Raw genomic sequence first — 26449 nt, 5'->3', positions numbered from 1 at the left:
CCGTTGTTAGGTTTTTTGTTTAAACATTTAGACACTGGTCACTAAATCGTATATTTTAACTAGTTTTAAGCCAAATTGTTAGGTTAATAAGTAAAAAAGCATTAGTTCAGTCACTTAACTGGGAAAGAATAGTATTTATTTATAATATCTGACATTAAGTTCAGGCATTTGACCTACTACAAAGTTATTTGCATTCAAAATCCCAAACAACCAAACAGGCAAAATAATGAATAGGTCTTTCTAAAATACCTAAAATTATATCCTCAAAGAAGTTCTTCCACTCCAGACCATTATTGTTTCTAGTCTCCTTTAAGTTCTTAAAACTATTATTTGCCAATTCGAAAACGAAACATATTTTCGAGTGCACAAATTGCCTTCGCCCAAGTCTGGACTCTCTTCTCACACAATCAAACGCCCCAACAGGAGTTGAGCACGCCATGGTGAACATAATTTTTTAATGGACTTTTAATGTCTGTCGCTTGTGCGGGGGAAAAACGGAAAACGTATGAATGAGAGAGTTTGAGTGCGAGTGTGTGTGTCGTAAGCGCCTTCCTTTCGTAAAGCTTTTTTCGGGGTCAGTTTTTGGGGCTGCCGGGGCACAATTAGCGACAGTTTGTTCCCGACATGTGTAAACCAGCGAGAGAGGTGGGCTTTCCCGGCCATTCGTGTGCTGTCAATTTATTAGTCGACGCCTCGCTTGGGCGGCAGTCAATTAGAGAGCAACAAGGCTCCGTTGTTTTTAAACTGCCAGTTAGTTGGTATTATGATAGTCGCGGCTAATGGGTTCGACTCAAACAGGTTTTTTCTAAGTGATTGCTTGAATTATGTACGGTTTTCGGAATAGAGAAAAGTCTTACAAAACTCGAACTGAGGCGACAAAGGAATCTCAAAGATTTTTAAACGCAGTTTTAAATTAAAAGGAAACAAAAACTAATTTATCTTTTCTGGTTATTTTATATGGTAACAGAAAGAAAAATCGAAAAAAAAGGGTTTAGTCTTTAAGTTTATCACACATATGTACTGTTGTCGTTGTTGAGCTTATATTTTATATTGATCATGATTTTTTTTTTTTAAGCGACTCCCATTGCCATTGACGTGCAACCCACCTCTCGTCCAACCGACCGAGGGGCGCTGCCGTCTGACGTACAGCTTGGAACACGGGGATAGATCCGAGTGGATTAGTAAAGATACGAGGAGAGTTAGTTTTGTGCTAAATGGATTAGTATCGAATCTTTCAAAGTGTTAGGAGAAGAGTTAGATGTAATGTTATAAAGATCATTGTAGTTAGAACATAGTACCCGAAAAATGGTTCATGTTGGGCAAAGTTCGAGTTACAATGCTCTAAGGACAGAGGATTATAGTTTCTAGTAATCCTGAGGGGTACATGGATATTCAAGCGGCCTAGAAGGGCCTGGCTATCAATTTCACTGTTAAGAAGATTATGGATAAAGACGACACCAAGCATCGTCCTACGATTAGCGAGGGATGGCAAATTAATTAGCAAGAGTCTACTTTTAAAAGAGGGAAAGTGTAAGTTTGCATCCCAGGAGAGCAAATATTAAAAAATTCTTTTTGATGGATTCAATAAGGCACTGGTGAACCCCATACTAGGGGTCCCAGATACATGATCCATATTCCAAAATCGGACGAAATAGGCAGTATCTGGATATAGAGTCTATATCGTATAGTAAGACTACAAAAAAATCCTTATGCTCTAAACTTTTAGTCGCCTAATAATGCATAAAAAATGCACCACCATTTCCCGCCTTTAAAACTCCGAAAATTACCGAATCTCAAAGAAGCCAACAAAAGCGCCATCTATACAGCCACCAATATAAATGCCACCTTTGCGGAATGCAGCCGAAAGAGCTAATGGCGTACGATACCGAGCGCCATCTATACCAAATGAATCGGTTAAAAAGTTGTTTCAGCAGAATACCGGCAGGGGCGCTACTGAGCCACACTTTCGGTTAAGGGTTTGAATCAGTAATACAGGTTAAGAATAATGGTAATTACTCCATCAGATTCTCTGGATTAAATTTTAAGCCTATTATTGCTTTAAATATCAAAAAAGCGAGAGATTATAACTCCCTAAAGATTATTTATAATAATTTCAATAGTCCAGTATTTTCAAAAAAATCAAACAAACTTTATATTTGGTTTATATTGTTCGCATTTCCATAATATGTACTTTTATTGCGATTTCCTTTATGCATCGAATATTTGAGTTACAGCTCTTCTCTATACACTTGACATTGGTTAGTTTCTGTGTTTTCAAATCTGGTTTTTCCTTTTTGTCATTACCGATATTCATGGGTAACTCGTACATTCGATAATAAATTTATGTGGTAGCGTATTTATAGACACATATAAAACTATAGTATATAGTATAGTGTATATATATATATATATATTGATCGGGGATCTTAGGGCACATCCATAAACTAATGATAGTGATAATAATTCCGATTTTACACCGCATAATGGAAATAATCGTACATTTTATTGGATCAACACAGACACATATTCAGGTAATGCGGTGTCAATCAATCAATCAATGAATCAATCAATATCTGAAGCCAAATCAATAGTTAACTCCGGACACAAAAACTGTGGTCATCTTGATGAGTGTATTTTGGGGTTAGTACTTTAACTTAAATTTATAAAATTTGACTAGTTGAATTTGCTTTACACATTTTAAGGTTTGCTTTTTCTGCTTTTCTCTGTTTTTCCTTTTCTCTGTTTTCTTATTTTTCCCGAATATACGTTTTAACATATTGCCAAGACTACAAACTAATTAACATTAAAGATTTGGAGTGCCGTAAACGTAGACGTCTAGACTTTAGCAAGAGAAATCGTTAAAGATATACTTTGTGATATTTACGTGTGTTGAGTATTTTGGATGTTAGATTGCTATTGTCGTACAGTAAAATTATGCGTATAAATTAGGACCACGTATAAATATAATACAGTAAACTAAATAGTTAATTCTAAATCGAAAACTAAATTAAGAAACCTACTAAGTGTATTTACAAGAATATATCTCTATATATATTCTCTCTCTCATCTAGCTTCATCTTTCATTTTGATGGATGAAACTCAAGCTCATGTTCTGTGGTCCGTGGGTTTAATTGAATTTTCTTGCGTAATCGTTGGGTTGTTCGAAGTGGGGGCCTATCTTCATCCTCCAGCTATCTTCTATTTACGTATAAATGCGTCAGTTTTGCGACAGACAACGAATACAGCAAACATCCATCCGAACAGATGAATATATCCTTGTTTTTTTTTTTTCATTTGTTTAGTAATCCTTTAGACCTTGCTTTCGGGTCCATCGGCCACGTGTTTGAAGGCCAATCGAATGCGGGACAAGTAATGAGAGCAGATGTGTCCGTAGTTCTTGTTGTACCATTCCGGTGTCTTGCCCCTATAAGTAGGCAATTATATTGTTAAATGATATCTTAATTTTATAAAGTTAAATTTAAACTCACTTCACATCCACTCTGGCCAGATGCATAACCCTTGACCTGCCACTGCCACAGGGCTCGATGAGATACCGCGAGGCTAAAACCACTCCCCTTACTGCACCGAATAGGGGCTTGGCCTTGGCATGATCTATGGATGTCTCCACAATAACGCAGGCACCACGTGGCAAATCGGTTTGCCAGGAACTAAAAAAGGAAATTAATGTTTAAATTATATATTAGATTTTATATTTATCTCATTTTATTTTTAAACCTACCGCAAGACACAAAAGTCCGTGGTCAACTGGCCGTCCAAGGCATACTGATAGATCTCCGTGCGATCATCCAGTTTCTTGACTGTCTGACATTGCAGCAAATTCGTGTCCCAAGAGGCACGCTGCTTGATCACGAACTCAAGAACCTCCTTTGGTGGTCCTTCAATCTCTGTAGAGCAGCGCCAGAGTCTCAGTGGATGACCATCGCCCACCTTCTTGTAGGCAATGTCCACATTGCTGTCATTCAGCGAATTTATGCTAAACCAGCCACGGGTTCTAAAGAGGATTAGAAGATATATTTAAAAAATATAATTTAATATGTGGATTATAGAGTAACTTACTTCTCGCGACCCTCCTTGATCGTAGCACTAGTGCACTCATAGAGATATCCCCGCCAATTGTGGAACTGCATTCCTTCTCCCAGAGCCTCCAGAGGCAGTGGTTTCGATTCCTCCATGTAGCTAAAGTTGCATTTGCTCAGCTTTTCCTTGGCCGCCGTGTAAATCTGCTTGTAGTGCTCAATCATAAATGACAGGCACTCGTGCGATGCCTTCGCCTCCGCCAGCTCCTTCATGTCCGGCATTCCGGAACCCTTGCCTTTGCGACGTGGTGAGGCGGAAACGGAAGCAGAGCCCGTTGAAATGGACGAGTGGAAAATGGATTGCGCCAGGCACACACCCAGATTGTTGCTAGTCATCTGGTTCTGCTGTGAGTTGGCCGCCACAATGGTCAGGAATTCCAGTAGCACGTACAGGATTTCACGATTTTCATCCGGGAAGTAAAAGCACGGCACATTGGACAGCATCCAGACGCACTTCAGCAGGAAGATCTAAGGAAAAAATGATGTACGATTTTTTAAATCCTTTTCCCTTGAAAAAATTTATAAAATAATTTAAATTAAAATTTAAAAATTGAAACTTACGTTGAAAGATTGCCACAAAGGTCTCGGACATCTTGGTGGTCAGCAGAGATTCGGGTAGCTCGCGGAAATACTGTTTCAGCATATCGGCCACATCGTAGGCCTGTTGCAGATCAAAGACATCCATGCACTCGGCGGTGGAATCGGTGACTTCGATTTGTTCACGCAGCTTGATGATCCTCGACTTTCCTCCACTTTTCCGGAAAATTCCAACTTGATCGAGGGCATTTAGCTGCAGCCAGCGAAAAGCAGCACGCACAGCCATGGGAAGAGTTTGTCCGCTTCGCTGGAGGATCATTAGAAGAGGCACTCCAAACACCTTCTTATCCTTGTAATCCGGCATCTTGATTTTCTTGATGAACTTTGGCAGTTCCCAGTTCCAACCCGATCTATGAGACGGGCAGTACCTCTCCATGTGACCAGTTAAAGTGACCAGTGCCAGCTTACGGATAATTTGCAATTGACCCGCCGACATGGCAGCAAAGGGCATGCCACCCGCATCTTCTTGAAGTGGCTCGATTTTCTTGGAGAAACACTTCCGGAATATCATATTGGGACGTTCCTCCATTTGGAAACTGTGCCAGCGAACGACGGGTTGCCGCTTTGATCCACCATTTGTGGCACCACCAGCCTGCTCCTCATCGTTCTTGGGCTCCTTGCGCGAGGTGCTGCGCGAACGGAACGATGACGAACGGAAACCATCGCGCTTCTTGGGATCTTTGCCCAGGTTCAGTGATCCTCCGCGGGTTAATTTCTTGATCTTAACCTCGGTGGTATTGGAATTGGCATCCTTGATCAGGAGTTTTCGTCCCTGATGACACTCGGAATCGGAATGAGCACCTATATCATCGACTTTACCCGTTCGCTGAAGGAATCTTCGAGCCTTGGAGGGTTTTCGCAGGGATAATTTTCCTCCTGTTGAGGATTCTTGACTATCGCTATAGTAGGATGAGGAATCATCGGATTTGCCTTCCTTCAATTGCGACATGGGACTGGAGAAGAAGTGCAACGGGCTGGTCCTCATCGATCTTGGAGTAGTCGGTGTCCTTTTCGGACTAGAGCGATTGGGACTCAGGAAGTTGTCACTGTGACTGGGCACTTTGAGGTCGTTGCCGAAGAACGGCGCTTTGGGGAATGTGTGCATGGGGCTCAAGGCCGATGGTGAGGGCGGGGTGGAATATACGGCATCCGGTTTACGCAAGCTACTCCTCTGACCGAAATGTGTTAGATCCAGAACTGTTGGTCCACTGATAACCACATTCTCGCGATTCTGTCGTTTGCGACGTCGGGATTTTATGGACTCTACTCTTCTTAGCAAGGCTTTAGCTTGATCCTTGATCCTCTCGCTGCCACTTCTCCTCAAGCGACCGCTATCGGAGCCCTCGCCTAAAGAGCCATCGGTGGCCACACTACCACTACTGGCCTTGCTGCAACCGGGAATCACTAGGGTGATTCCGGCACCATCTTCCTCGAAGCGATCTGGACTGGATTCCTTGGAGGAACTCTCTGTCTTCTCCACGTTTAAGCTCAGGAGGCCGGGAGGCGGCAGCTCTAGGCCCATCTCTCCAATTCGCGACCAGCGACGAATGTGCGGTTGGAATGTCCAGTGCTCGCTCAGAGCGAAGTTCTCATCATCCGATTCCTCCTTCTGCTTGAAAGGGATTTCGTTAGAAAATAAACAGATTTATTAAAGTTATTTTCAAACATCAATTCTTTATTCTAAGCACGAAGAAAAAGTTATTTGATACAAAAAGAACATAAAATCGAAGAATTATTTAGGTGATGTATAAACTTCTCTGATCCTTGGGGTATCATAACAAGAGAATGTGGTTTTAAGATAGAATGAGTTTCAATCTTACCTGTGGTGTTTGCGGTTTGTGGGACTGATCCAGCCGCATGGTGGCACAACGATTAAGGACGCAGAGCCGGCGGTATAGGGACTGCAGCTGATCGTTCTCTAGATTGGTGTGATCTTTGGCTACATTGTTCAGATCGATCGGAAATTGATGATCTGCAAATGGTTGATGTGAGAAAAAAATGACTTCTATTAACTGAATAAAGATAAGTATAAGTTTTTTGCGACCGCACGTCTCGACGACGCGTGAAATTCTAATTGAGAAACCAGAAAAATCGAACGCCCATGGCGCCAGCGATCATTAAACGGGTACGAGTCGGGTTGCTTCGGTATATACGATATATGGTAGTCTGCCATCGGGCAGCTGAATTTTCACAGCGCTTTTCCACATATTTGCGTGGCCAATTCGCACGTAGGAAATCAAGTTCCAAGGCGACCGCCGCCTTGTCCACATGAGGCAAAAAAAAATATATATATATATATAAAGAAAAGATTATACCCAGACGTTTACACATGTCGCGACGCGTCACACAGATACGAATTAAAACAGCGATACTGCAGATACAGATACATTTGCATCTGCAGCTGCAGATAATACGGCCCGTCAACATCCGTAGGATGCACTGGATGCTGGGATACTTGGATGCCTGGATGGCATCGGTGCCTGGAAAAGCTGCATTGTTTGGACAAATATTGTTAGCATTACAACAATATTTTGTTCTTCTTGAAAAGCCATTCATGGTTTGTTGAACTTTCGGCTCGAAAGTAACGCCCCAACTCGTTTCTTTCTCTCCTTTCATGATGGAAGCTTTTTATAGTTTTGTTTACGCTCCTCCAGCGCCGTTCTTTTCCATACTCTTGGCCCTGCTGGGTATTTATAAGACCATTTCGGATGCCCCCCTTTAAACAGTCAAGTATTGTGCATGTGTTTAGTTTCTAATTGAAGGCACTAGTGTAAACATAAACGGGGGAAGTGTGCCAGTGCCATAGAGTGCCATAGTGCCACCAAGTGTTCGATAACCCATTTGGGAGTTACGAGTTAGTGCGAACCACTGACGTCAGAAGGTGGACTATTTGGGAAGTCGATGTAATTGTTTTTCTTTTTCTTCCTACCGAAGCTTTTCACAGTTTACACGAGAGTGAAAGAACGGGGAACTCATTTATTGGGCCAATTATATGATTAATCTTTTTTCTCAGCCAATGACGCAGATTGCAGTGAAATTCGAATTCGAATGTAATTAGGAATAATTTATGGCTGTTTTGGGTGAAAATATAGAAGCAATTAGCCTGGAATCTAAATTAGGATGCAGATTTCCGTCTAATATAGATCTTTATGGGGTCTCCGTGGAATAATTATTGTTTGAACCAAACTGAATATTTCGATAAAGTCTGATCAAGGTAAACAATTAATGAAGGAAGTTGTTGTAGATCAAAAAATAATATTTGTTCATGTAACAAAAGGAAAATTGTTTTTAAATACCCTGAATAATGGTACTTGCGGAGATTGCATGAAAATATGTGATACTTTATGGGATCACGAGTGATTTATTTTTTACCACTCCTCAAGTTCCGTGTCTTGGCCTTTTTGCAGCTCCCAGGAAAACCGGTTCTTTTGGACCAAAAAATCGATTGCCATGCCTCATGAGCTCTTATTGCCCTCTTAAGCACTCCCATATGATCCTGGCCTGGCGCAGGTCACACCCTCGAATTAAGTCTGCCACTTTCGGTGAGTAATGTGAGTGCAAGAAATGAACAAAAGGCAAACAAAGGCTGGGAGGGAAAATGCTCCATCCTTGGGACTCTGGGCAAATTAACAGTCGCTTACAGATGGAACACCTCCTTTCAGCGGCAGCGCAAGTCCCAATACCCCAAGCCAAACCAAATGACAGACCAGCAAGGAACTTACACACCTACGGCATTTTAATTTGCAGCGACCAAAAACTGCGAAAAGAATCCACCAAATGCTAAGGAAATTTGAGCAGCAATCTGCGCATGCGCCGCTGCCTTGTTTACACGAAACTCATTAAAATACGCATTTATCATGTTGTCCCCGGTCAGGGGAAGATGGTCATGCAGATGGGCTTTGGGATTGGGATTGGGTTTGGGTTTGGAATTGAAGCCTGGCTCTTTGAGGGTTGGGCTCCAGTTTAAATGTGCGCACAAATTACGCCACAAGTCAGGAATTAAAGTTTGGGATTCTATCACTTGAGGAAAATTATGTAATGAAAGAAGGTTGCTCAGGAAATGTTTCTTATTAAGATTGAATTTTCAATAAATCGGTGTTAGGAGGAAAAAAATTAACTTTAAATATTCATGGCTTGTAATGCAATAAACCTAAAAATATCCAAAGGGCCTTAAGTCCCAGATGCAAAAATCCCATCCATTTATTTTGAGTATCAAAAATCATCTCTCTTTTTTCTGAGTGCACATCTCATAAAGTCGGTTCTGGTCTTGAATTTATGCAATACAATTCGCATATTTCAAGGTCGGCGACAGGGCGCCTGCGGACATGCCCAAATTGCAGGCTCTTCATTTCAGATTCACTTTTTGCTCTTCGCGTTTTTATTCTTTTGCTGGCTTTTTGGTCATAATTCAAATGAAGTCGGCAAACTGTTTCGTTTTTTTTTTTTTTTGTATTTCGGCCATAGCTACGTGGCTTAAGAATGTACTTTTCGGGTTTATTTGTTTGAATCTTATGGAGATCCGTATGGCTCATCAATCTGCGAGGCCTCCAGGCGTTAAATGCGTTGCGACAAATGCGCCAGAGAAGGGTCGACTTCGTTTGCGATTAAGGAAATCAAATAAATATGCAGCTTGCCAAGGGTTCAATGAACTGATACTAACATTTTGGCTGGCGGTTGTAGTTTTGGGTAGCCGCACTTCAAAGGCCAAAGCCCTTTCTCAGCCAGAAATGAGCAAAAAAAAAAAAAGAACCATTTTAATTTTCGGTTCTGTGCGGAGTTTTTTATACGAAGGTGGTCCTCATAAATTCTTTTGGCCTGCGTGTCCTTTAGCCTTTTATTATATTTTATCCAGAGTTTCGGCTGCTTCACGAGTTTTTGCCGGCCTCTTAGGCTGTTTTTTTTCTGGTTTTTTCGGTTTTTTTTGCGTTCCTTTGGTTTAAATTCTTGAGATTGCCCCGATCCGGTAGGTAGGCGTTGCCTGGGCTTTCGTTTTCGCTTGAAAGGACTTGAATAGAATTGGATCGGATCCCGATCGGATCGGATGGAACCATTCAGCCTAATAGTTGTCGCGGTTTGTGCCGCGTGTTTGGGATATCAATTTTCACTATCATGTCCCGGGCCAGCTCCTTTTGTTGATGCTGGTGCTGGTGTTGAAATCTTTAGACGTCGTGAGGCGGCACTTAAATTGTTCTCGAATGTTGCCACGTCATAAATGTTTTTTGTCTTTGCTTGTTTTTGCTTCTACTGAGTAGGGGCAGTGGCGAAAGTGAAAGTTCGTGTAATACAATTAATAAACTGCCACTTGGAGAGCGTTAAACACACAAGACTAAATGGCGGGCATGTTGGTCAAGTGCCTTGGTCGCCGTCGCCGCTGCTTCTGCTGCTGCTGCGTCACTGCTGATGACGAGACCATCAATTACCGACCACCAGCCTGCCACGCCCCCAGGGCAAAAGCATGCTGACACGACATGCACTGAGGGAAATGGGGACTTGGAAAAATATTCAATTTCTTGAAAAACAAAACTTTGAAGTCTTAAAAGTAATTCTCAAAGCAACATCCTCTCAATCTAATCGCTTTAACGGTTGGTTTAGATATTTCATTTTTCTATTTCTAATGATTTCTCCCAGTACATCGCGAAACGGAAGTGCGTGGTAAGGTGTACTTTGGGGATGTGGTTCGCACTTACCTTCGTACATCTGTGCATATTGCGGAAAACCTGCAGCTCGCAGCCATTTGCAAGCCTCCACAGCTTCGATTTCTGCAAGAAAGAGAGAGAGGAAAAGCGAGAATGAATATGAGTTTCCATCGAGAATGAAATTAATTGTAATTAAGTTGCGGTGCGAATCCCTTTTGCCCAACCAAATTCAATCCAAGCGGACTGCAAAACCAATTAACCAGCGGCCTGGTCAAGAAGCCGTCACCAAAGTCTGGCCATTGTCCACGGGGTCGTTTTTCTTTTCAGGGTCACACGAAGGATTACGTTGTAAAACCCACCGAAGTGAAGTTGACGGTTTAAATTTATGTGGCTGCGGTCGGTCATGGTCTTAAAATGTTTCTTTTTGCGACTTTACCTTACGTTAAAGTAAAGTGGCATGAAAGTAAAAGTCTCAGAGAAATGGGTCTTTAAGGGATACAGATGGGTTTTTGCCAACTCAGATGGGGGGATAAAATTGCTTATTTATGCTGAGGCTAATTTGAGACATGGAGACAAAGAACGCATCGAACCGCAAATAACAAATGTAAAGTCATACTTTTTTATGAGTCTAAGACCGCAATGAATTCAAATCGAATTCCAGCTGAAACAAAAGAAAGCCAAAGGCACTTGGCCTTAGCTATTTTAAATGCTAATCTCCTTTTGCCTTTGCTAGCTTTTTTTTGCTTTTGGCCCGAACTCAGTTCAGAGTAACAGAGGATCTGGCTGGCGACAGAGCTATTGATTTTTAATCAGCCTGAGCTGAGAGCGACAACATGAAACAGTTTCCGGCTGCTTACTGGCAGCAGGAAAATATGAACCTATGTCGAAAACGAGGGGGAAGAGGGTGGGTTTGTCGCTGTTGCTGCTGAGTGAATTATTATTGAGTTTTGCAAGCGATTAACTTGCACGAGGATACCAATACCACCGGCGAAACGGGCCAATGGAGCGAATGTGGGGGCACCTGTCCAGGTATCCAGGCTTCCTTTTCCTAGCGACCACCTCTTCGTCCCCCTTCTCCAAACTGGAGGACTGTCTCTGCAGTTATTTATAAAACGAGAGCAACCCCTTTGTGGACATCGATTTATGCTGCTGGCATTCTGACAGCTGCTGGCCGGACGCATGACCCGCTTCTAGCGCATCTTGGCAGCGGGCCAGGATGGTCAACAGGGCCCCAATGTTTCGATTGGAGCGACAGGCCGTTTGACCTGACCCAAGGAATTACAGGATAACTGGGCCTCAAGCATTATATTATGTATGCAAATTGTGGGCGAGAATAGCGACACATATGGGATTACCTGTCTATGATTGGGACGATTACCCTGTTGACTTGGGTGTCTCTAAAACTTTTGAGTTTATTTTTAGACTGCTATAAATTGTCTAAATGATAATCAAATGGAACCTTAATTTGGCTCGCATCTTGTAGAAGAGTTTTTTATTCCTATAAAATGCTAAACAGGTAGAATAACTTGAATTTTGGGATAGTCTTCCTAGCCCTGTATTAAATGTAACTGAAATGTCTAATATTTTAAATGAGCTAGGAATGGCTTAAATAACAAATACGTTAAAAAGTTGGAATACTTCGAAAGAAATCTTAAATCGTACAATATTTTGAAATTTTTTATATTTTTCTCACATTTTAAACTTAAACACTCTTCCAATAAAAGTGTCAGTGGATTCACTTACTATCCTGCATTAATTATCCCACAATTGTCAACTTTTGCGTTGGCAGTATGATTCCTCTGTAAATGCCACTTGAGAGTGGTATAAATTGCGCATACGCCATGTTGATGTTACAGGCGCAAACCCATCTAAAAGCCATTTAAAGCGAGTAAAACAATGTGGAGGTGGGTCTCTGTCTGTGTGTGTGTGTGCGGAAGGCTCACTCACAGCTTATTGCGTCAGGTTCAATATTTGTTCTTGTTTGCCCACACACACACACACACACACACACTCACACACAGTACCGCCCAGTTGTTGTCCTTATTGTCCTTTACTTCCCCATTTCCCGCTCACCGCTCCTCAAAGCCAGGATGGTAAAAACATTGCCAACAACAAGCGACGCGTAAATTCATGAACTTCACCTGCGCTCAGGATAATAATTATTCTGATGGACCCGAACCTCAATGTGTGTGTGTGTGAGGTGGGTGGGAGGAAGTTTGGGGGCGTTTGGAACATGAGACGATGCCGATCATCGGGGCTTCCACGATGAGCCGCTCTGACCTTAAGGCTAATTAAAAAATATATAAAATGCCAGTACGCCCGCCTTGTTGTATGAAACAAAAACACTTTTTTTTTCTTCTGGCTTGGCTGTTTTGTGACCTTTGCTCTTTAAAATCGCTGATTATTATCTAAGCGATATTGGATTTCATAGAATTAAATTGAAATTGAAGACATAAACTAATGAGTTCCTCAAGGAAGTTTGCATTTCGTTTTTAGACTTAAAATTTAAGAAACTTATCAGGCTAATACCTTTCATATCGCATTCAACATTAGATTAAAATTTTGCTTTTTACCATTTTATTCTCAATTTATAAATGAGTTAAGCCTGCCTTTGAACTCGTTTGCTTTTGTCTCAGAATTTTGCATGCATAATATTGTCTTTGCCTGAGCTGGGGATTAATTGAAGCCGCCTCCGCCTCCGCCTCCTTTCTTGTCATAGCTTAAGCTCTTGTTGTTCACTAAATTTGTTTAAATTTTCAATTAAAATTTGCATTGATTTCAGGAGTCGTCCACAATGACTAAAAGTCAAACCAGCTTTTCGGTTTCTGGTTTCTCAAAGGACGAGAGGAGAGGCAAGAAAAGTGTCAATGAAAGCAAAGTTCCTAACACAATTGCCATAGATTTTATCCTTCGGTTGGGCAAAATTCTTCTCATTGTGTGGGTGCGTGTCACTGACACGCATTTCCACTTCTGTCTATGTGTGTGTATGTGTGTGTGTGTGTCTCTGTATATAAGTGTGCTCCAGAAAAATGCAGTCAAGCTGAGAGAGATGACATTGTATGGGGATGACAGACAACAGCGTTCACCGACTTGGTTATGTAAAGGATTTGGCCTCTATGGCATCCGTTACCATAACTGCAATGTGAATGCCTTTTGTTACGCACATACTAAAACTTTAAGCTGGACTAAATATAATTAAATGAGCTAAAAACATTTGATGTAAAAGCTTTCGACCTTAGTTGAAAAAAAAAAACCGAACATTCTAAATTGTAAATCGATATCGGTTGACACTAATTGGTGGCTAATTCAATTGCCACAGGCCGGGCCGAAACATTATTCAGCAATTTCATTAATTTTTGCCGCTAAACGATTTCCATATGCCAATTATGCTGCCATATAAACAGTAAATTACATCGCCCTAGGAGTGGAAAAACAATGCAATTTTACAGCCAAATGGTTGGTGGTAAATTCAAATGAACCGAGTACGTTCGTACTTCCCCATTAGATAAATAATTGTCGTAGGTGTCGCGGCTATTTAATTAATCACTGGCCATTGGCAAGGCAAGCAGCGCGGATGTTTTATTGTCCGTCGTTGCATTCAAATGTCAGGCGGGACATAAATTTTCAGCATCACGTTGCCTTGAATGGTAAGCCATCAAAGAGAACGCTGGCAAAAGTGGATTATTAATTATAAATTGCATCCCAGAAATAGCTAGCTCTATGTATACACGTTCGCTGTATACACAGTTGAACTTGTAATTTTCAGTTTTCGTTTTCAAAATAGAGTTGTTGGGCCATGTCAGGCGAACATAAATAGACATGTGCACCACACTCCTTTCCTCTTCACTGGGCACACAAAAGCCTGTTGCCTGTTGCCTACTGCCTACCTCCTGGTAAAAGGATAAAGCTATTTATAACATTTCTGGGCCATAAGTGTATGGCGGCAGCTGCTTGGTGGCCCCGTTTTCTCTTCTAGCCAACTCCCTTATTTCGGCCTGCCCCAGGAATGGGTGCAACAAGTGGCGGTGGTGGCAGTGGAGCAGTTGAGCACTGACAGCCCGCAGCATCACGTCAGTTTAATTTGCTGTGAACTCCACCGATGGGTGGAGCTGCTCATTTCGCCAGCGGCGCAACCATTTTGAGCCCTCAATGTAATTAGAGGCCAAATAGCAGAGCGAGCCCCTAGGGAATTCTTTTTGGCCGAATATAACAGATCATTGAGCTTTTAATGTGTTTTTAATGTCAGCGTATTATACTCGTATATGCGGCATATTTCCTGCTGAGCGCCTTTCGCACACAATAAAAATAACCGAATTTCGCATTCGCAAGATAAATAATCAAACAATAACAGAATAAAACGAAACAAAATAAAACAAAACAATCCAAAAAGGCGGCCAACGAGAATGGAAAGTTTATACATTGTTATAACCCAAAAATGGCAAAAAGGAAAATGAAATTAAATTAAGAAGCAGAAGGCTGAAGTGGCTTACAGGTGGTTCGTTATGCATCAGGATTTTCCCTAAGGGAATGCCAGAATAAAGAACAAGGAAATTCAAATCCATTGCCATAAAAATGCTTTTCCAATTGGCCATTCAATTTTCTGCGTATATATCATACATTTTGTAGCATCATATTTATATATGTTTTCCTTTTTCGGAGGCACGAACCATGGAGGCAGGTACGAGTTATAATTAAAACAATTTCCCGCATTTTTTACCCGTTCACGAATATACATACATTAATTGTATAATAATTTTTTTCCATTTATTACTACACGCAAACAATTTTCTTTATTTAAATGAATGGCTTTGCTTGACTGGCGCGCAATTTCACTAAGAGTGCGAAGAAAACGGCGAAACCGGTGGAGGATGATGATGACTATGATGCTGACTGGGACATTGACTGACTAACTGACTAACTGATGGGATGACTGACGGACTGAAAGAATGCTAGTGACAGAGTTGAAGCAGGAGGAACGGCACTTGTTTCAATTCCTCTTACTATATTGATACACATATTCCAAAACTAGCGCTGCCAATAATTCGATTTAAATGTGAGGCGTCGACTGATAAGTACAAGCTGTGCACTGGAAATAGCCATGCCCCGCATTCCCATTACCAAAAATAAACGGCCAAAAATGGATGGGAGATTCTTTTGGGTTGGAGAAGAAAGGTGGTAAGAGGGAGGATCCCCTTGTGAGGGGTGGCGAAAAACCATAAACAGCCAATTGCTGGCGGTGCGAGTGGCGCGCGCGCATTCCATGCCACTAAAAACACAATGATCCAGACACGCATATTTCCATAATTGTAAACAAAGTATTTAATAATTTGCAGGCGGGCAAAACAAATGTACCCTTGAAACAGGGCTACACTGGGGGAAACGCTGTTCAAGGCAAGAAACAGGACAAAAAAACTTTTAAAAACCATTTCACCCTAGATTTGTTCTTAGATCTTACAAAATCTTTTACTTTTTGGAGAACAAATCAGTTTTTTTAATGGTCAAATTTAATAGCTGAACAATAAGTGTGTATTCTTCTTTTTTCCCTCAGTGCACTGACTTGGCGAATCGTAGATGCCACTTAGTGCTCACCTGCAATCTTGCGTTCGCGCATTTTCCGCCATAATGCCTCGGCCTTGCGTTTTGGCCAGTTCTCGAACTTCTGCGAGAAGCTCCTGAAGAACTTGTACTCGCGTATGGTGATGGACATACGGCGTTGCATATTGGCCAGTTTGGGCAGCGCCGTCTTGATAAGCACTCACAAATGTGACTTAACCGATAAAAAGAAATTAATTTAACAGCCGCCTTGGGCGGACTTCTTAAATTGTTTAACAGAGAAAATTACACTGAAAGACACTCCATTTCAAGCACACAATGCACTTTTCAATTTGAGCACTTTTTGGTATTCTTTTCAAAGCTATTTATTTTGGAATTTATATTTATTTTGATTTGGCTTTAAGTCGGCGGCGTCGACGCGCTCCACCCGAGTTTTCCACTCGCTGCGGCCACGAGAATCGACAACCGTGCACGGCGCCTGTAAGAGCACTAATGAATTTGCATCGGGGCTTCGTTTTCCTATCAGAAAATGGCGAGCCGACCGCACGAATCATCGTCCGCCCGAAGCATTGAAAACGAGCGAACAGGGCGCACGGGGCGTATGAACAACGGGGCGTATGAGCAACATGGATGTTCTGTTGCTGCTGCTGTAGCCGTTCTTCTCGTACTTCTTGAAGGGCCAAAAGGTATTGTTAACCGAAATGGGAAGCAGAAAGGGCAACTTCCTGGCCCCATGTAACATAGAGTTATCGGCGCCACAATCGCTTATTATTATTATTATTTTCTGTGGTTGGTAGTTGCTTGTTGGCCAGGGCCACGGGCGAACAAATAAATAAATAAATGAATAACTGTCATGTTGATGATGCTTATTTCATTTCCATGTTCGCCAAAAGGACTCACGGCGAGGCAGGGCAATGTCAGCTTATGTTTTTCTCTCTCTTTGCTTTGTTTTATGAGGCATTCATTAAAATTTATACGTTGGCATGTGAAAGTTTTCAAGACACCGACAACCGCACCTGTTGCTCTACTAAAACCGGTGGGCGGTTATTGTGCGGGGTGCGGTGTGGGCGTGGCTGTGTGTGTGTGTGCTTTGTGCACAGTTGGTTTGGCACAGTTTTACTTTGTTTTTTTTTATGTGATGTTTGTGTGTGCTCAAGGTTAAGCTTTTGCTCGGTTTTATGATTTATGGAGAGTTGAATAAATGGTATTATTGTGTCTGGAGAAGCTTTGATGATACAGCCGTACATTTGTTTGATATCACCATTGAGATTCGCTTATTCAGAACAATTCTAATCGTAAAAGTGTAAGTCCATTGTTTTTCCAACAGCTGCAATTCGTTTGTTTAAGGATCACGTTTACTTTACACTTTTTCGTAACTTGTTTGGTTTTTGTTGAAACCAATTAATTGCATAAACAAGGAAAATTATGAGCAGAAATCAATGGCAAATCACTCGTGTACATTATTTCTCATTAATCTACTCCCACTTTTGTATTTCTGTTTTGTTTTTGGGGCGTGTCTTGGTGCGGAAGACGGAACATGACATGGACACATGCTCGTGTATTCCATATATTTACTCGGAAGATGAGCAGATGTATATAAGGAATCAAATATAAATGCGGGTAATTTGTACTTGTGCAATATCAGATATAAATCATGATATATATGCAAGCGTGTTAATCTTTTCAATACAACAACAAAGAGCTGGCCACTTGGGAAGCCAGCTTCCGTTAAGAAAGAAGAAGAACAACAACAATAAGCTGGGCGGTGACTCTCCTTAAAGCCTGTCATTATTGACAAACGAGGCGTATGGGCAATGCAATGGCACACATAAAATTGGCAATATAAATACGCGTAAATATATAAGATAAACCCACTGAAGGCCGCGACCTTTCCAGAGGGCACGTTCTGGTCGAGAAAGGCAAAACGTCACTGTAATGACGTCACTGCACGAGGAAATGGAAGGCAAACACCGAGATAATGGTCATAAAATGACCATCGTTTGCTCTCTCTTATTTTGCCCTTCCCTCGCCACCTCTTCCAACAACTGACGTCATTGGCCGAGATTGCTGCGAACTGCTTTGTATGTGCATAATTCGTTGGGGGCAGTCAGGCTGCAAAAACGAAATTGAATGAGAGCTCCAACGGCCACTGGAGGACACTTGGCGTCCAGTTTGTGATTCAATTTTTTGTTCTCCAGTTCATTTATACGCCATTTTTAGCACAAAGAGTGCCATCACACCACCACCATCATCATCATCATCATCATCACCCGTCGAGTTCTGGTCAAGAGGCAATATGTGGATAGATATGCCTAAGTACACCAAGGGAAAATCTTCAGAAAATTGTTTTTGGTGCTTAGTTAGGTAATAAACTTATTTTATAATGAAAAAATGAAAACTCTTTCTTTACACCACAAAGAAAGTTTAAGTTTAAGTTTAAAGAGATTTTCTTATAGATTTCAGAAGTAGTTTCGGACATTCAATATTAACCTTGAACTTTCTTTTGATATTTCTAAATGCACTAAGATTTTCTCCAAGTGCCTGCATGCTACTGAATGTTTGGACTATATGGTGTACGGAATTGACAGATTGACAGCCATTTTCGGTTTGGGGGCCTGGGTTTGGGTTTGGGATTGTGCCATTTGTATTGAAGTGTTGACGGAAGTGTTGGAAATTCGCAAAAAGAGCCGTTTGCTGGTGCTCTTGATATTCCCGTTGCTGGCCAACATGAACATGAAAGTAATTTAAATGACTGCCGGCCGTCCTTCAATTGTTTGCCCGAAATGAAAGCAAAAGTTCCAAATTGAATTGCTGACCAAACAAAGCCCTACGCTATGTTCCCCGTTTGTAGGATATAACACATATCACATTACATATATAGATCAGACTCGCGAATAATTATAGAAATTATGAATCATGCTACCCGACAGACTGTTATTATAAACCACTCAGGCTTAATAACAGACCGCTAATTGGCTGGCAGGACCACCGGCGCATCAAATCAGGCATTCAGCCATTCAGCCTTGATGTCCCGGCCTCGTTCGGGCCATTTAAATAACTCATTTAGCCCGGCTGGTTTTTTTTTCGTTATAGCCAAAGAGAACCCGTTGGTGGCTCTTCGTTCACTAGTCACTACTCACTCACCTGCTAAATAGCGATCACTTTGGGAACGAGAATAGCGCAACGTCTGTGGGAAAAGAAGAAAGAAGGTATCGGGGGGATAGAGAATGTCCATTAAAGTCTGGAAATCAAGTTCAAGCGAGGGCGGGTAGATAAGTGCTGCGGGGGGATTCATAAGCGGATTGGAATACCCACTGACGGTGCTGGTGGTATTTTGTAATGCTTCTCAGAACTCAGCCAAGGCAGAAAACTAAAGCAAGATAAATTATGTAAAACGCCTTGAACTGAATAAAAAGTTAAGTAGAACTTTAAAGCTTTAAGAACTATCAGAATAAAATAAAAGAAAACTTGATTTAAAGTAATTTTTGAGTGCTAAACTAAACTGGATTCAAATCTGACATTAAGTATATTCTTTTTAATATTTCGTTTTACTATTGTAAAATTTATAAATCGAAACTATTTACATATAAGCTGGTAGTTCATTGAAAAAGTTTAAAAGTTTGTAAAGATTGGTTGACTTCCTGCTGGGGTAAGCCCATTTGTAATTTCTTATTTTCCTTGATCGAATTTTCGATACATCACATGATACAGAAATATTTTCATAAACCAATCGATCTACCCTCGCTTTATGTTTGATTCCAAATCCAAAAACTCACCAAATTCTGAGCTTCAAAGTTATCAAATCGCCTGCCCATCTCGCGCTCTTTAAGCAGCATCGGCGCCGAGTTTGATTTGGTGGACAGCTCCTGGATGGCACCAGTATCACCCAGGCCACTGTGCAACGAGGCACTGCTAGGTGATGGCAACTCCACAAAGTGATGCAGCTGATTGGCGGCGGTTGTCGACGGACTCAATAGCGACTGGAATGGTTCCTGTCGCAAAACCAGCGAAAGTTGTCCCTTTTCCTTATGCTTCATGGCATGCTGGTGGATGGGCAGAACCTTTCTCGGATGGACAAGTGGTTGTGGTGAATGGTAATGGTCCAGGGAGTGGCTCCTATAAGTTCGGGGCACGAGAATAGGCGGTGGGGCCGTGTACTTGCGTCGGAGCACGACTGGAGTGACAGTGACGCCACCTCCACCACTGGCACTACTGGCATCGCCATCGGTGCAGTCGCAATCCCAATCAAAGACTTGAATTTCATCGTAGATTTGGGACTTGCACGCCTTATCTTTCTCCTCGTCCAACATGTCATCCTGTGATTCATTTGCTGCCTCGCCACCACTGCCACATTGGCTGAGGACCTCGAGGAGATCAGGATCATCAGATGAGGCCACCGAACCGCTCTTCTGGAACTGCATCTTACGCAATGCCTCCAAACTGCTCACAGATTCATTGTCCGGAGCACTTCCGGCACACTTCCTGTGATGATGATGATGATGATGGTGCTGCAGATGGTGGCTCTTCCAGTAGTGAGACATATCCTTTGGCGGCGTGGCCGTGCCAATGCCACTCTCATTATTATCGTTGTCCAGTCCAGAGGAGTCCAGTGAAATGCCCGATTTCCCGGAACTAAGCACGCCCGTTGCCTCCTCACAGGCCGAGGAAGACGAAGTGGAGCTGCAAAGTGATGAGGGGCATTAAGACATTGACAAATCAATTCAAAGAGGCGGCCATTACACTCGGAAAAATGTATAGAGCTTTGACTTAAAAGTTGCTTATGGATTTTATCAATATAATCAAAAGATTGTGATTAAAAAATTTGTCTCTTTTTTCAATACTTTTAATAAAGTTACTTCATAAGTCAAGCCCTCAAATTTTTCCGAGTGCAATGTCTCAATGTTGGCACTCACTTATTGTCTTCATCGACGGCGCCAACGCTGCGCAGAATGGACTCCTCCGAGGTCCAAATGGTCGACGTGGATCCTTTTTTGGTCACATCAACCAGATAGCCGGGTGTGGCGGCAGCGGAGCCTTTGGCCGAGTGAACCGAGACGGCTGTTTGGGATGCGGATGAAGCTGAGGATGCCGGCGGCGGGGTTATGGCATTTCTGCTCGTCAGCGCCGCATGATTAATGCCCACCCGTTTTGGCATCGACATCGGCTGGGAGGCCAGCATTGTCTCCATGTCGCCGCCGCTCAATTGTCGCTGTCGCCTAGATTTCAAATCCTCGATGGTGGTGGTCGTCGTCGATGGTTCACCTGTTGCCATCGCCGTCGCCGTTCCCTTGGCCATCTCTTCGATTTTCAATGCGCTTTGGAAATTTGTCAGCTTATGAGTTGCCGGTGTCAAAGTTATTGTGTCCGCTTGGCCATTAAGCGGCGGGCAGGCCAGACTCTTGCGCTGACTCTGAGGGGGGAGGCCTGCAACGCCAGATCCTCCAGCTTCAACTCCAGCTCCTCTTCCACCGCTGAATCCACCATTCGGCGCCGACAGGGTGCGCATGTAGGCAACATTCGATTTGGTTGCCGGCGATGCCTCGTTGCGTCCGCAATCAAGGTAAAACGATTGCAATGGAATGGTGGTCTGAAAGAGGCAAGGAATACACTTAGAAAATTGCTTTTGATTTCATTTTAAAGGTTTAATATTTAGTTTTGTGTGTTTTAAGATCATTTAAGCCAAGTTATACCTCTACTCTTGGGTATATATTAAGATACAATTTTAATTGCAATATTTATATTCTCAAACTTTAAGAGAACTTTTCGCAAGTGCAGCAGGAAGAAGAACAAGTTAACTTATTAAAATATAGTCAGTCAGGTTTAATAAAGAAAAGTCGACACTGAGTGCCGCTGACAGTTTCGAGGGCCGCAACCTCAACCTCCACGGACAAGGACCTTGAATGCATAATGAGCGTGGTGGACCTGGCTGCCCCCAGCTACCCAGCCTCCGATTCCAATCCAATCTGGAGGCTACCTTGTTGGGAAGCCCAAGACCAGAGACAATGCCAAAAAGGAAACATCAACGGAATTTTTAGACATTGTCAAGTGGAACGCGCAAGCACTGTAGGAATTTTTGTATTTTATGCAAATCTTTGGACCAGACGGGTTAGGTTAAGTTTTTTTTTTTGTTAATTCCATGGAAAGGCATCTCAATGAAGCCGACTTAGCACAGACATTTCCCCTATTGTTTTTCGTTTATGATTTATAAGCCGCGTGTGATAACAGCCGCTTCGTTCTAAGAACCCATGGCCCAGCTGCATGTCTATATTCACGGTCATGTTCCATCGGAGGATAAGTGCGTTATGTCAATTCGATTTGCAAGCCTTTGGCAAGCGTTTGACAATTTGGTTTTCTCATTTGGCGGAGAAAAAATCCGGACTGCAGTACAGCAACAGGCGGAAATTGATTTAAATGATTTATCGGCAGAAAAAAATGTGTATTTATGCCTCGAGCCGAGCTTCGGCCTGAAACCGGGAACCGTGTTGCTGCAGCAGGTTGCTGCTGTGGCAGCAGCGATATTGCTGTGGTAGCTGCGATATTGCTGCCGTTGCTGCTGATTCTGTTAGCGTAATTCCTTGGGGGCCTTGGGCAAAACGTTGGCCAGCGAAATTGCAGGCAGAAAAAAGTGTATCACAGCCTGATTGGAGTTGCCAGTCGAGTTCCCGAAAGCAATCAATATGAAATGGTTGGGCTTTATAGTAAATTATAAACACATGTACATAATACCCAGCATTTAGGCATTTTTAGGTAACTTACAAGTATATAAAAATGAATAAAAAAATGGAATGCAAAAAACAGTGGGCCTGGAACCCATTTTAAATAATGATCCCTTTAAAAACTTGAATATCTTTCAGACTATGTATCGAAGTAATATGAAATTTTCGCATAAAAATTAAAAATAGTAAATGTGCTAAAAGCCAAAAAAATATTTTCGATAACCCAGCTGCACATATCCCCCTAATCGAGTGTAATAGTTAGCTCCCGGCCAGACGACGCCCGTCTAAAAATGGTCACAGGATGCGGATGCGGCCCGTCCGAGAGTCAGGGGGGTCCTTTGGGATACGCAGCACACACATCTGTTGCTCTTTGGAAATCAAATTTGTAATGCATTATGGAGCAGTCTCCGGGCAGAGCCTGTTACGGCAGCGTCTATGAATTATTAATAAAGACGAGTCGATGGCGATGCCGATGCCATCTGAGTGAACTGCGTGTTAATGAGCCGCCAACTCTCGCCGGCGACGCATTAATTGGGCGTCCGGATCATTGGATCATTGGCGTTTATGGGCATGGTCGGGAATCGAACATATGGCCATTTAAAGGCAGCCGGGCGCCGCTTCTCCTCCGATCGAAAAAATATAAAAACTTTTACCATTTTACGGCTAGTTATCGTCCCAAAGATCATCTATCTAAGCAGCACACACACACACACACACTCGATTAATTTAGCGATTTTATCAAAGCAACCAGAAAACCCACAAAAATTAAAAGAAGAAAATTCTCAATGCCCCAATCTGTTTTACATATGTAAGCAATTTCCCGATGATTCTCTCGCTCTTGCTGGGTTTCTGTTGTGATTGAAATTGAAGCATTTTATGGCTGGGGAAAATTCAAATCTGTTTTATGGCCGGCAGTAGAGAATCCGATATCCGAAACGCTGACAAAGACTTATTTAAATGTCATAAAAATGTGAACATTTCTCACAACACTGCCGAAAGAATGATTTGGAAATGGAATGGAAAATAAATGAAATGTTTTCTTCGGTTAGTTAATGAAAAATGCAATAAAATGAACACAAAATGACACATAAAAATTGCCTTGTTCCCCCCCTCTTATGTTTGCCCCGGGGGGTTATCAAGAATTTCGGAAGGGGGTGAACTGTAAATGCTCCTAATTGATCATAAAAATGGGGCGCAAGAAATCTATAAAATAAATATATATATATATAGAGTTTGTTTACTGGTTTTGATATCGAAGAAAACACTGAAACTGAATGACAAATGCACTGGGCAACGCCTCAGCGTTCCACTTTTATTGATATGTGACCCAGAAAGTCCCGGTCTTCGAGTGTCCAACATAAGTATTAAAGTACGCCTGATCATGCTCGGCCAGACTATCGCAAATCGATTGGACATGCCCCTGACTGCCACGGCAAATGAGTGAGTGACTGAGTTGAGCCCGCGGTCACGCATGCGCACTGATAATAATTATCAAATCAAAACACTTAAACGCCTGCCCAGCCCATCGTCCTCCTCGTCTGGACATTGTTGTACCCTGATCACTATCCACCACCACCATGGTTGGCCCAACTCCTGGTCAAACTTCTTCCCTGATCTCTGTTGGCCGTCGTGTTTGTTTGCCTTGCAGTGATTTGCAAGTTCTACTTAAGTCAAAGTGTCTGAGGCTCGTTGAGCTGCGTGAAAAGCTTTTTGTGTGTCGCGGCCTTTTGTCTGGACAGGGGATCACTGAGAGAAAATATGGTCCAATCTTAGGAAATATTTAAAGAAGAACAAGATATCAAACCTATACCAATACAAAAAAAGAGATCCTATAGCCTGGGTGCCAATTTACTTTTATCTAAAGTCCAATAAATCTACATTAATCTACTTAAACGGTTTGCTTTCTTCTCAGTGTTGGCCAGCATCTTGTGCATCTTCCACATCTGCTGCATCTGCATGGTTCATCATCATTAAGCGCATTGCGTTGGACGATGATGCCCCCCTGCCACACGCATGCAACATGCTGCACAAGATTCACTTTCGCAGGGAGAAACACAGACCCTCGATCCCCATAAACATTGCAGGCAACTAAATTGGGGCGTTTTGGGTTCCGCTCGGTCTGCTGCCGTGTTGACAGCCCCAGCAAAAAAAAAAAAGATAAAACAAGAAAAAAGTGAAGTGAAGTGTTCTGCTGAGGTCTCTGGTCTCTTCTGATCTTGCTGCAGGGCGGCATGTTGACCCAGTTCACTCCACTCCTGCGCCTTTCGAGCGAAACCAAACCGAACTGAACCAAAAATCCAAACGAAACGAAAAGCTGAAAAACTGTCTCGTGTTCTGCGGATTCTGGTGCCGCTGCTGCTGCTGCTGCTGCTGGTGATTTACTTTCATTGACAGTTTGTCCAGTTGATTTTTGGCAAACTGGGCACGCACTTGTGCCCTCGATACAAAAGGCCGATGTTGCCTTTTGATTTATGCTGCCGTTGGTAGCTCATAAATCATGGCCCTCAGTCTTACCGACTGTCTCACTGACTGATTGACCGAATGAGTGTATCGCTCTGCTGGCCAGTGGACACCATTCTTTGCCTTAATTAGTGCAGCGAGGCTTAAGCGCTTTTAATTGGTACTTTTACCGTAGCGATTAAGGCAAAATATGACAGCTCCAGGGAATGGAGGTTTTTCTTCTCAAGACAACACCCAAAAATTCAACAACTATTTGGAAGTCGGATGACAAGAAAAACAGTTCCGGTTGCAAAAATTTGAGTTTTTACACTTTCTTCTTAAATATGATAAATCGAAATGCAGTCATTACAAGCCCAAGGTAAACTATTTGTGTTATCTTTCTGTTTTCCCATTGAGTTCTATTGGCATGACCCTAGCTGTTTTGGCCAAAAAACAGACTCCGGCAAGATTATTTCCTGTTGCCTTTCATTTTGTAACTAGAACGGGAGAAAAGGAAATGGGCAGGAGACTCTTGGCTCATATCGATTGCTAGCAAATATTTCGGCTTGTCAGCAGCCACGCCAGCGACAATGAAGCCCTTTTCCCCCCACCCACATATCAACTCCCCCTTTCTGTTTTTTGTGGGTTTTTCGGTCTTCGTTTTCGTTTTTGGTGTTGATGTCGTATTTTTCCATTGGCATGGCACGCGTTTTGAAAATTAATATTTGTCTGGTTGCAGCAAGTCGGCTGCTGCTGCCTTTTTGAGGTTTTTCCCCCAGATAATCGGAGACCCGAGAGGTGAGCGCAATGTATGCTAAGCATATGCAACCGGGGAGACCGCAAGCTCGGTGCCGTTTATGAGCCATTTTGGCTTATAAATGTTTTAATTAGATATATTCGGTTTGATAAGCCGGAGACAGCTAACAAGTTGGTTAGTCTGTTTCGGGCCTTATGGTTTATGGGCCTCGACTTCACAAAGTGGGTCAGCTAGTTGGCCAAAGATTGCAGTCACTTTTCCTGAGACAAAACACAAAGCACTCAGAGAAAAGAGTTGGAATGGTAGAAGTATCTGTGGGTTACTAAATTTTAGTATTACAGAAATTTCCCTCTTTTTCTTACCTAGTTTTCAGTGCATTTTGCTTTTTGGGTTATCAAAGAGTTCAACTCTCCAGCATCTCTCTGAACTTTGGCCTTTCCTCGGCAGCATACTGATTGCAATTAGAAAATCTTTTACGACTCTATGCTGGGCAATCAATCCCTAATTGTCTTTCAATCTAGAGCTAAAGAACTGCACTAATTAGAGTATTTTATTACACATTTTATGGCGATGCAAAGATGCCCCCGAAAAGTGCAACTTCCATAAAACATGGCTGTCTATCTTATTCAAACAGTTCAAAGTTTAACTCGTTCA

At 42.3% G+C, this 26449-nt stretch overlaps 1 protein-coding gene across 1 annotated transcript in view; it reads right to left on the bottom strand.

Annotated features, from left to right (window-relative positions):
* Positions 1–2155: 2155 nt before the first annotated feature.
* Positions 2156–26449, bottom strand: part of LOC108111664 — a 93324-nt gene continuing 69030 nt past the window's right edge. Inside the window, 11 exon segments of the mRNA XM_041818859.1 lie at positions 2156–3424; positions 3489–3668; positions 3740–4012; positions 4078–4511; positions 4513–4565; positions 4659–6306; positions 6515–6666; positions 10382–10453; positions 19028–19070; positions 19660–20563; positions 20797–21470. Of these exon segments, the coding sequence (XP_041674793.1) occupies positions 3310–3424; positions 3489–3668; positions 3740–4012; positions 4078–4511; positions 4513–4565; positions 4659–6306; positions 6515–6666; positions 10382–10453; positions 19028–19070; positions 19660–20563; positions 20797–21470 (4548 nt within the window). The 3' untranslated portion in view covers positions 2156–3309.

Source organism: Drosophila eugracilis, unplaced genomic scaffold (assembly GCF_018153835.1).
Source record: "Drosophila eugracilis isolate 14026-0451.02 unplaced genomic scaffold, ASM1815383v1 contig_401, whole genome shotgun sequence".
Lineage (NCBI taxonomy): Eukaryota > Metazoa > Arthropoda > Insecta > Diptera > Drosophilidae > Drosophila > Drosophila eugracilis.
Note: the sequence above shows the minus strand (reverse complement) of the source record. Positions and strands in the feature narration are given on the sequence as shown.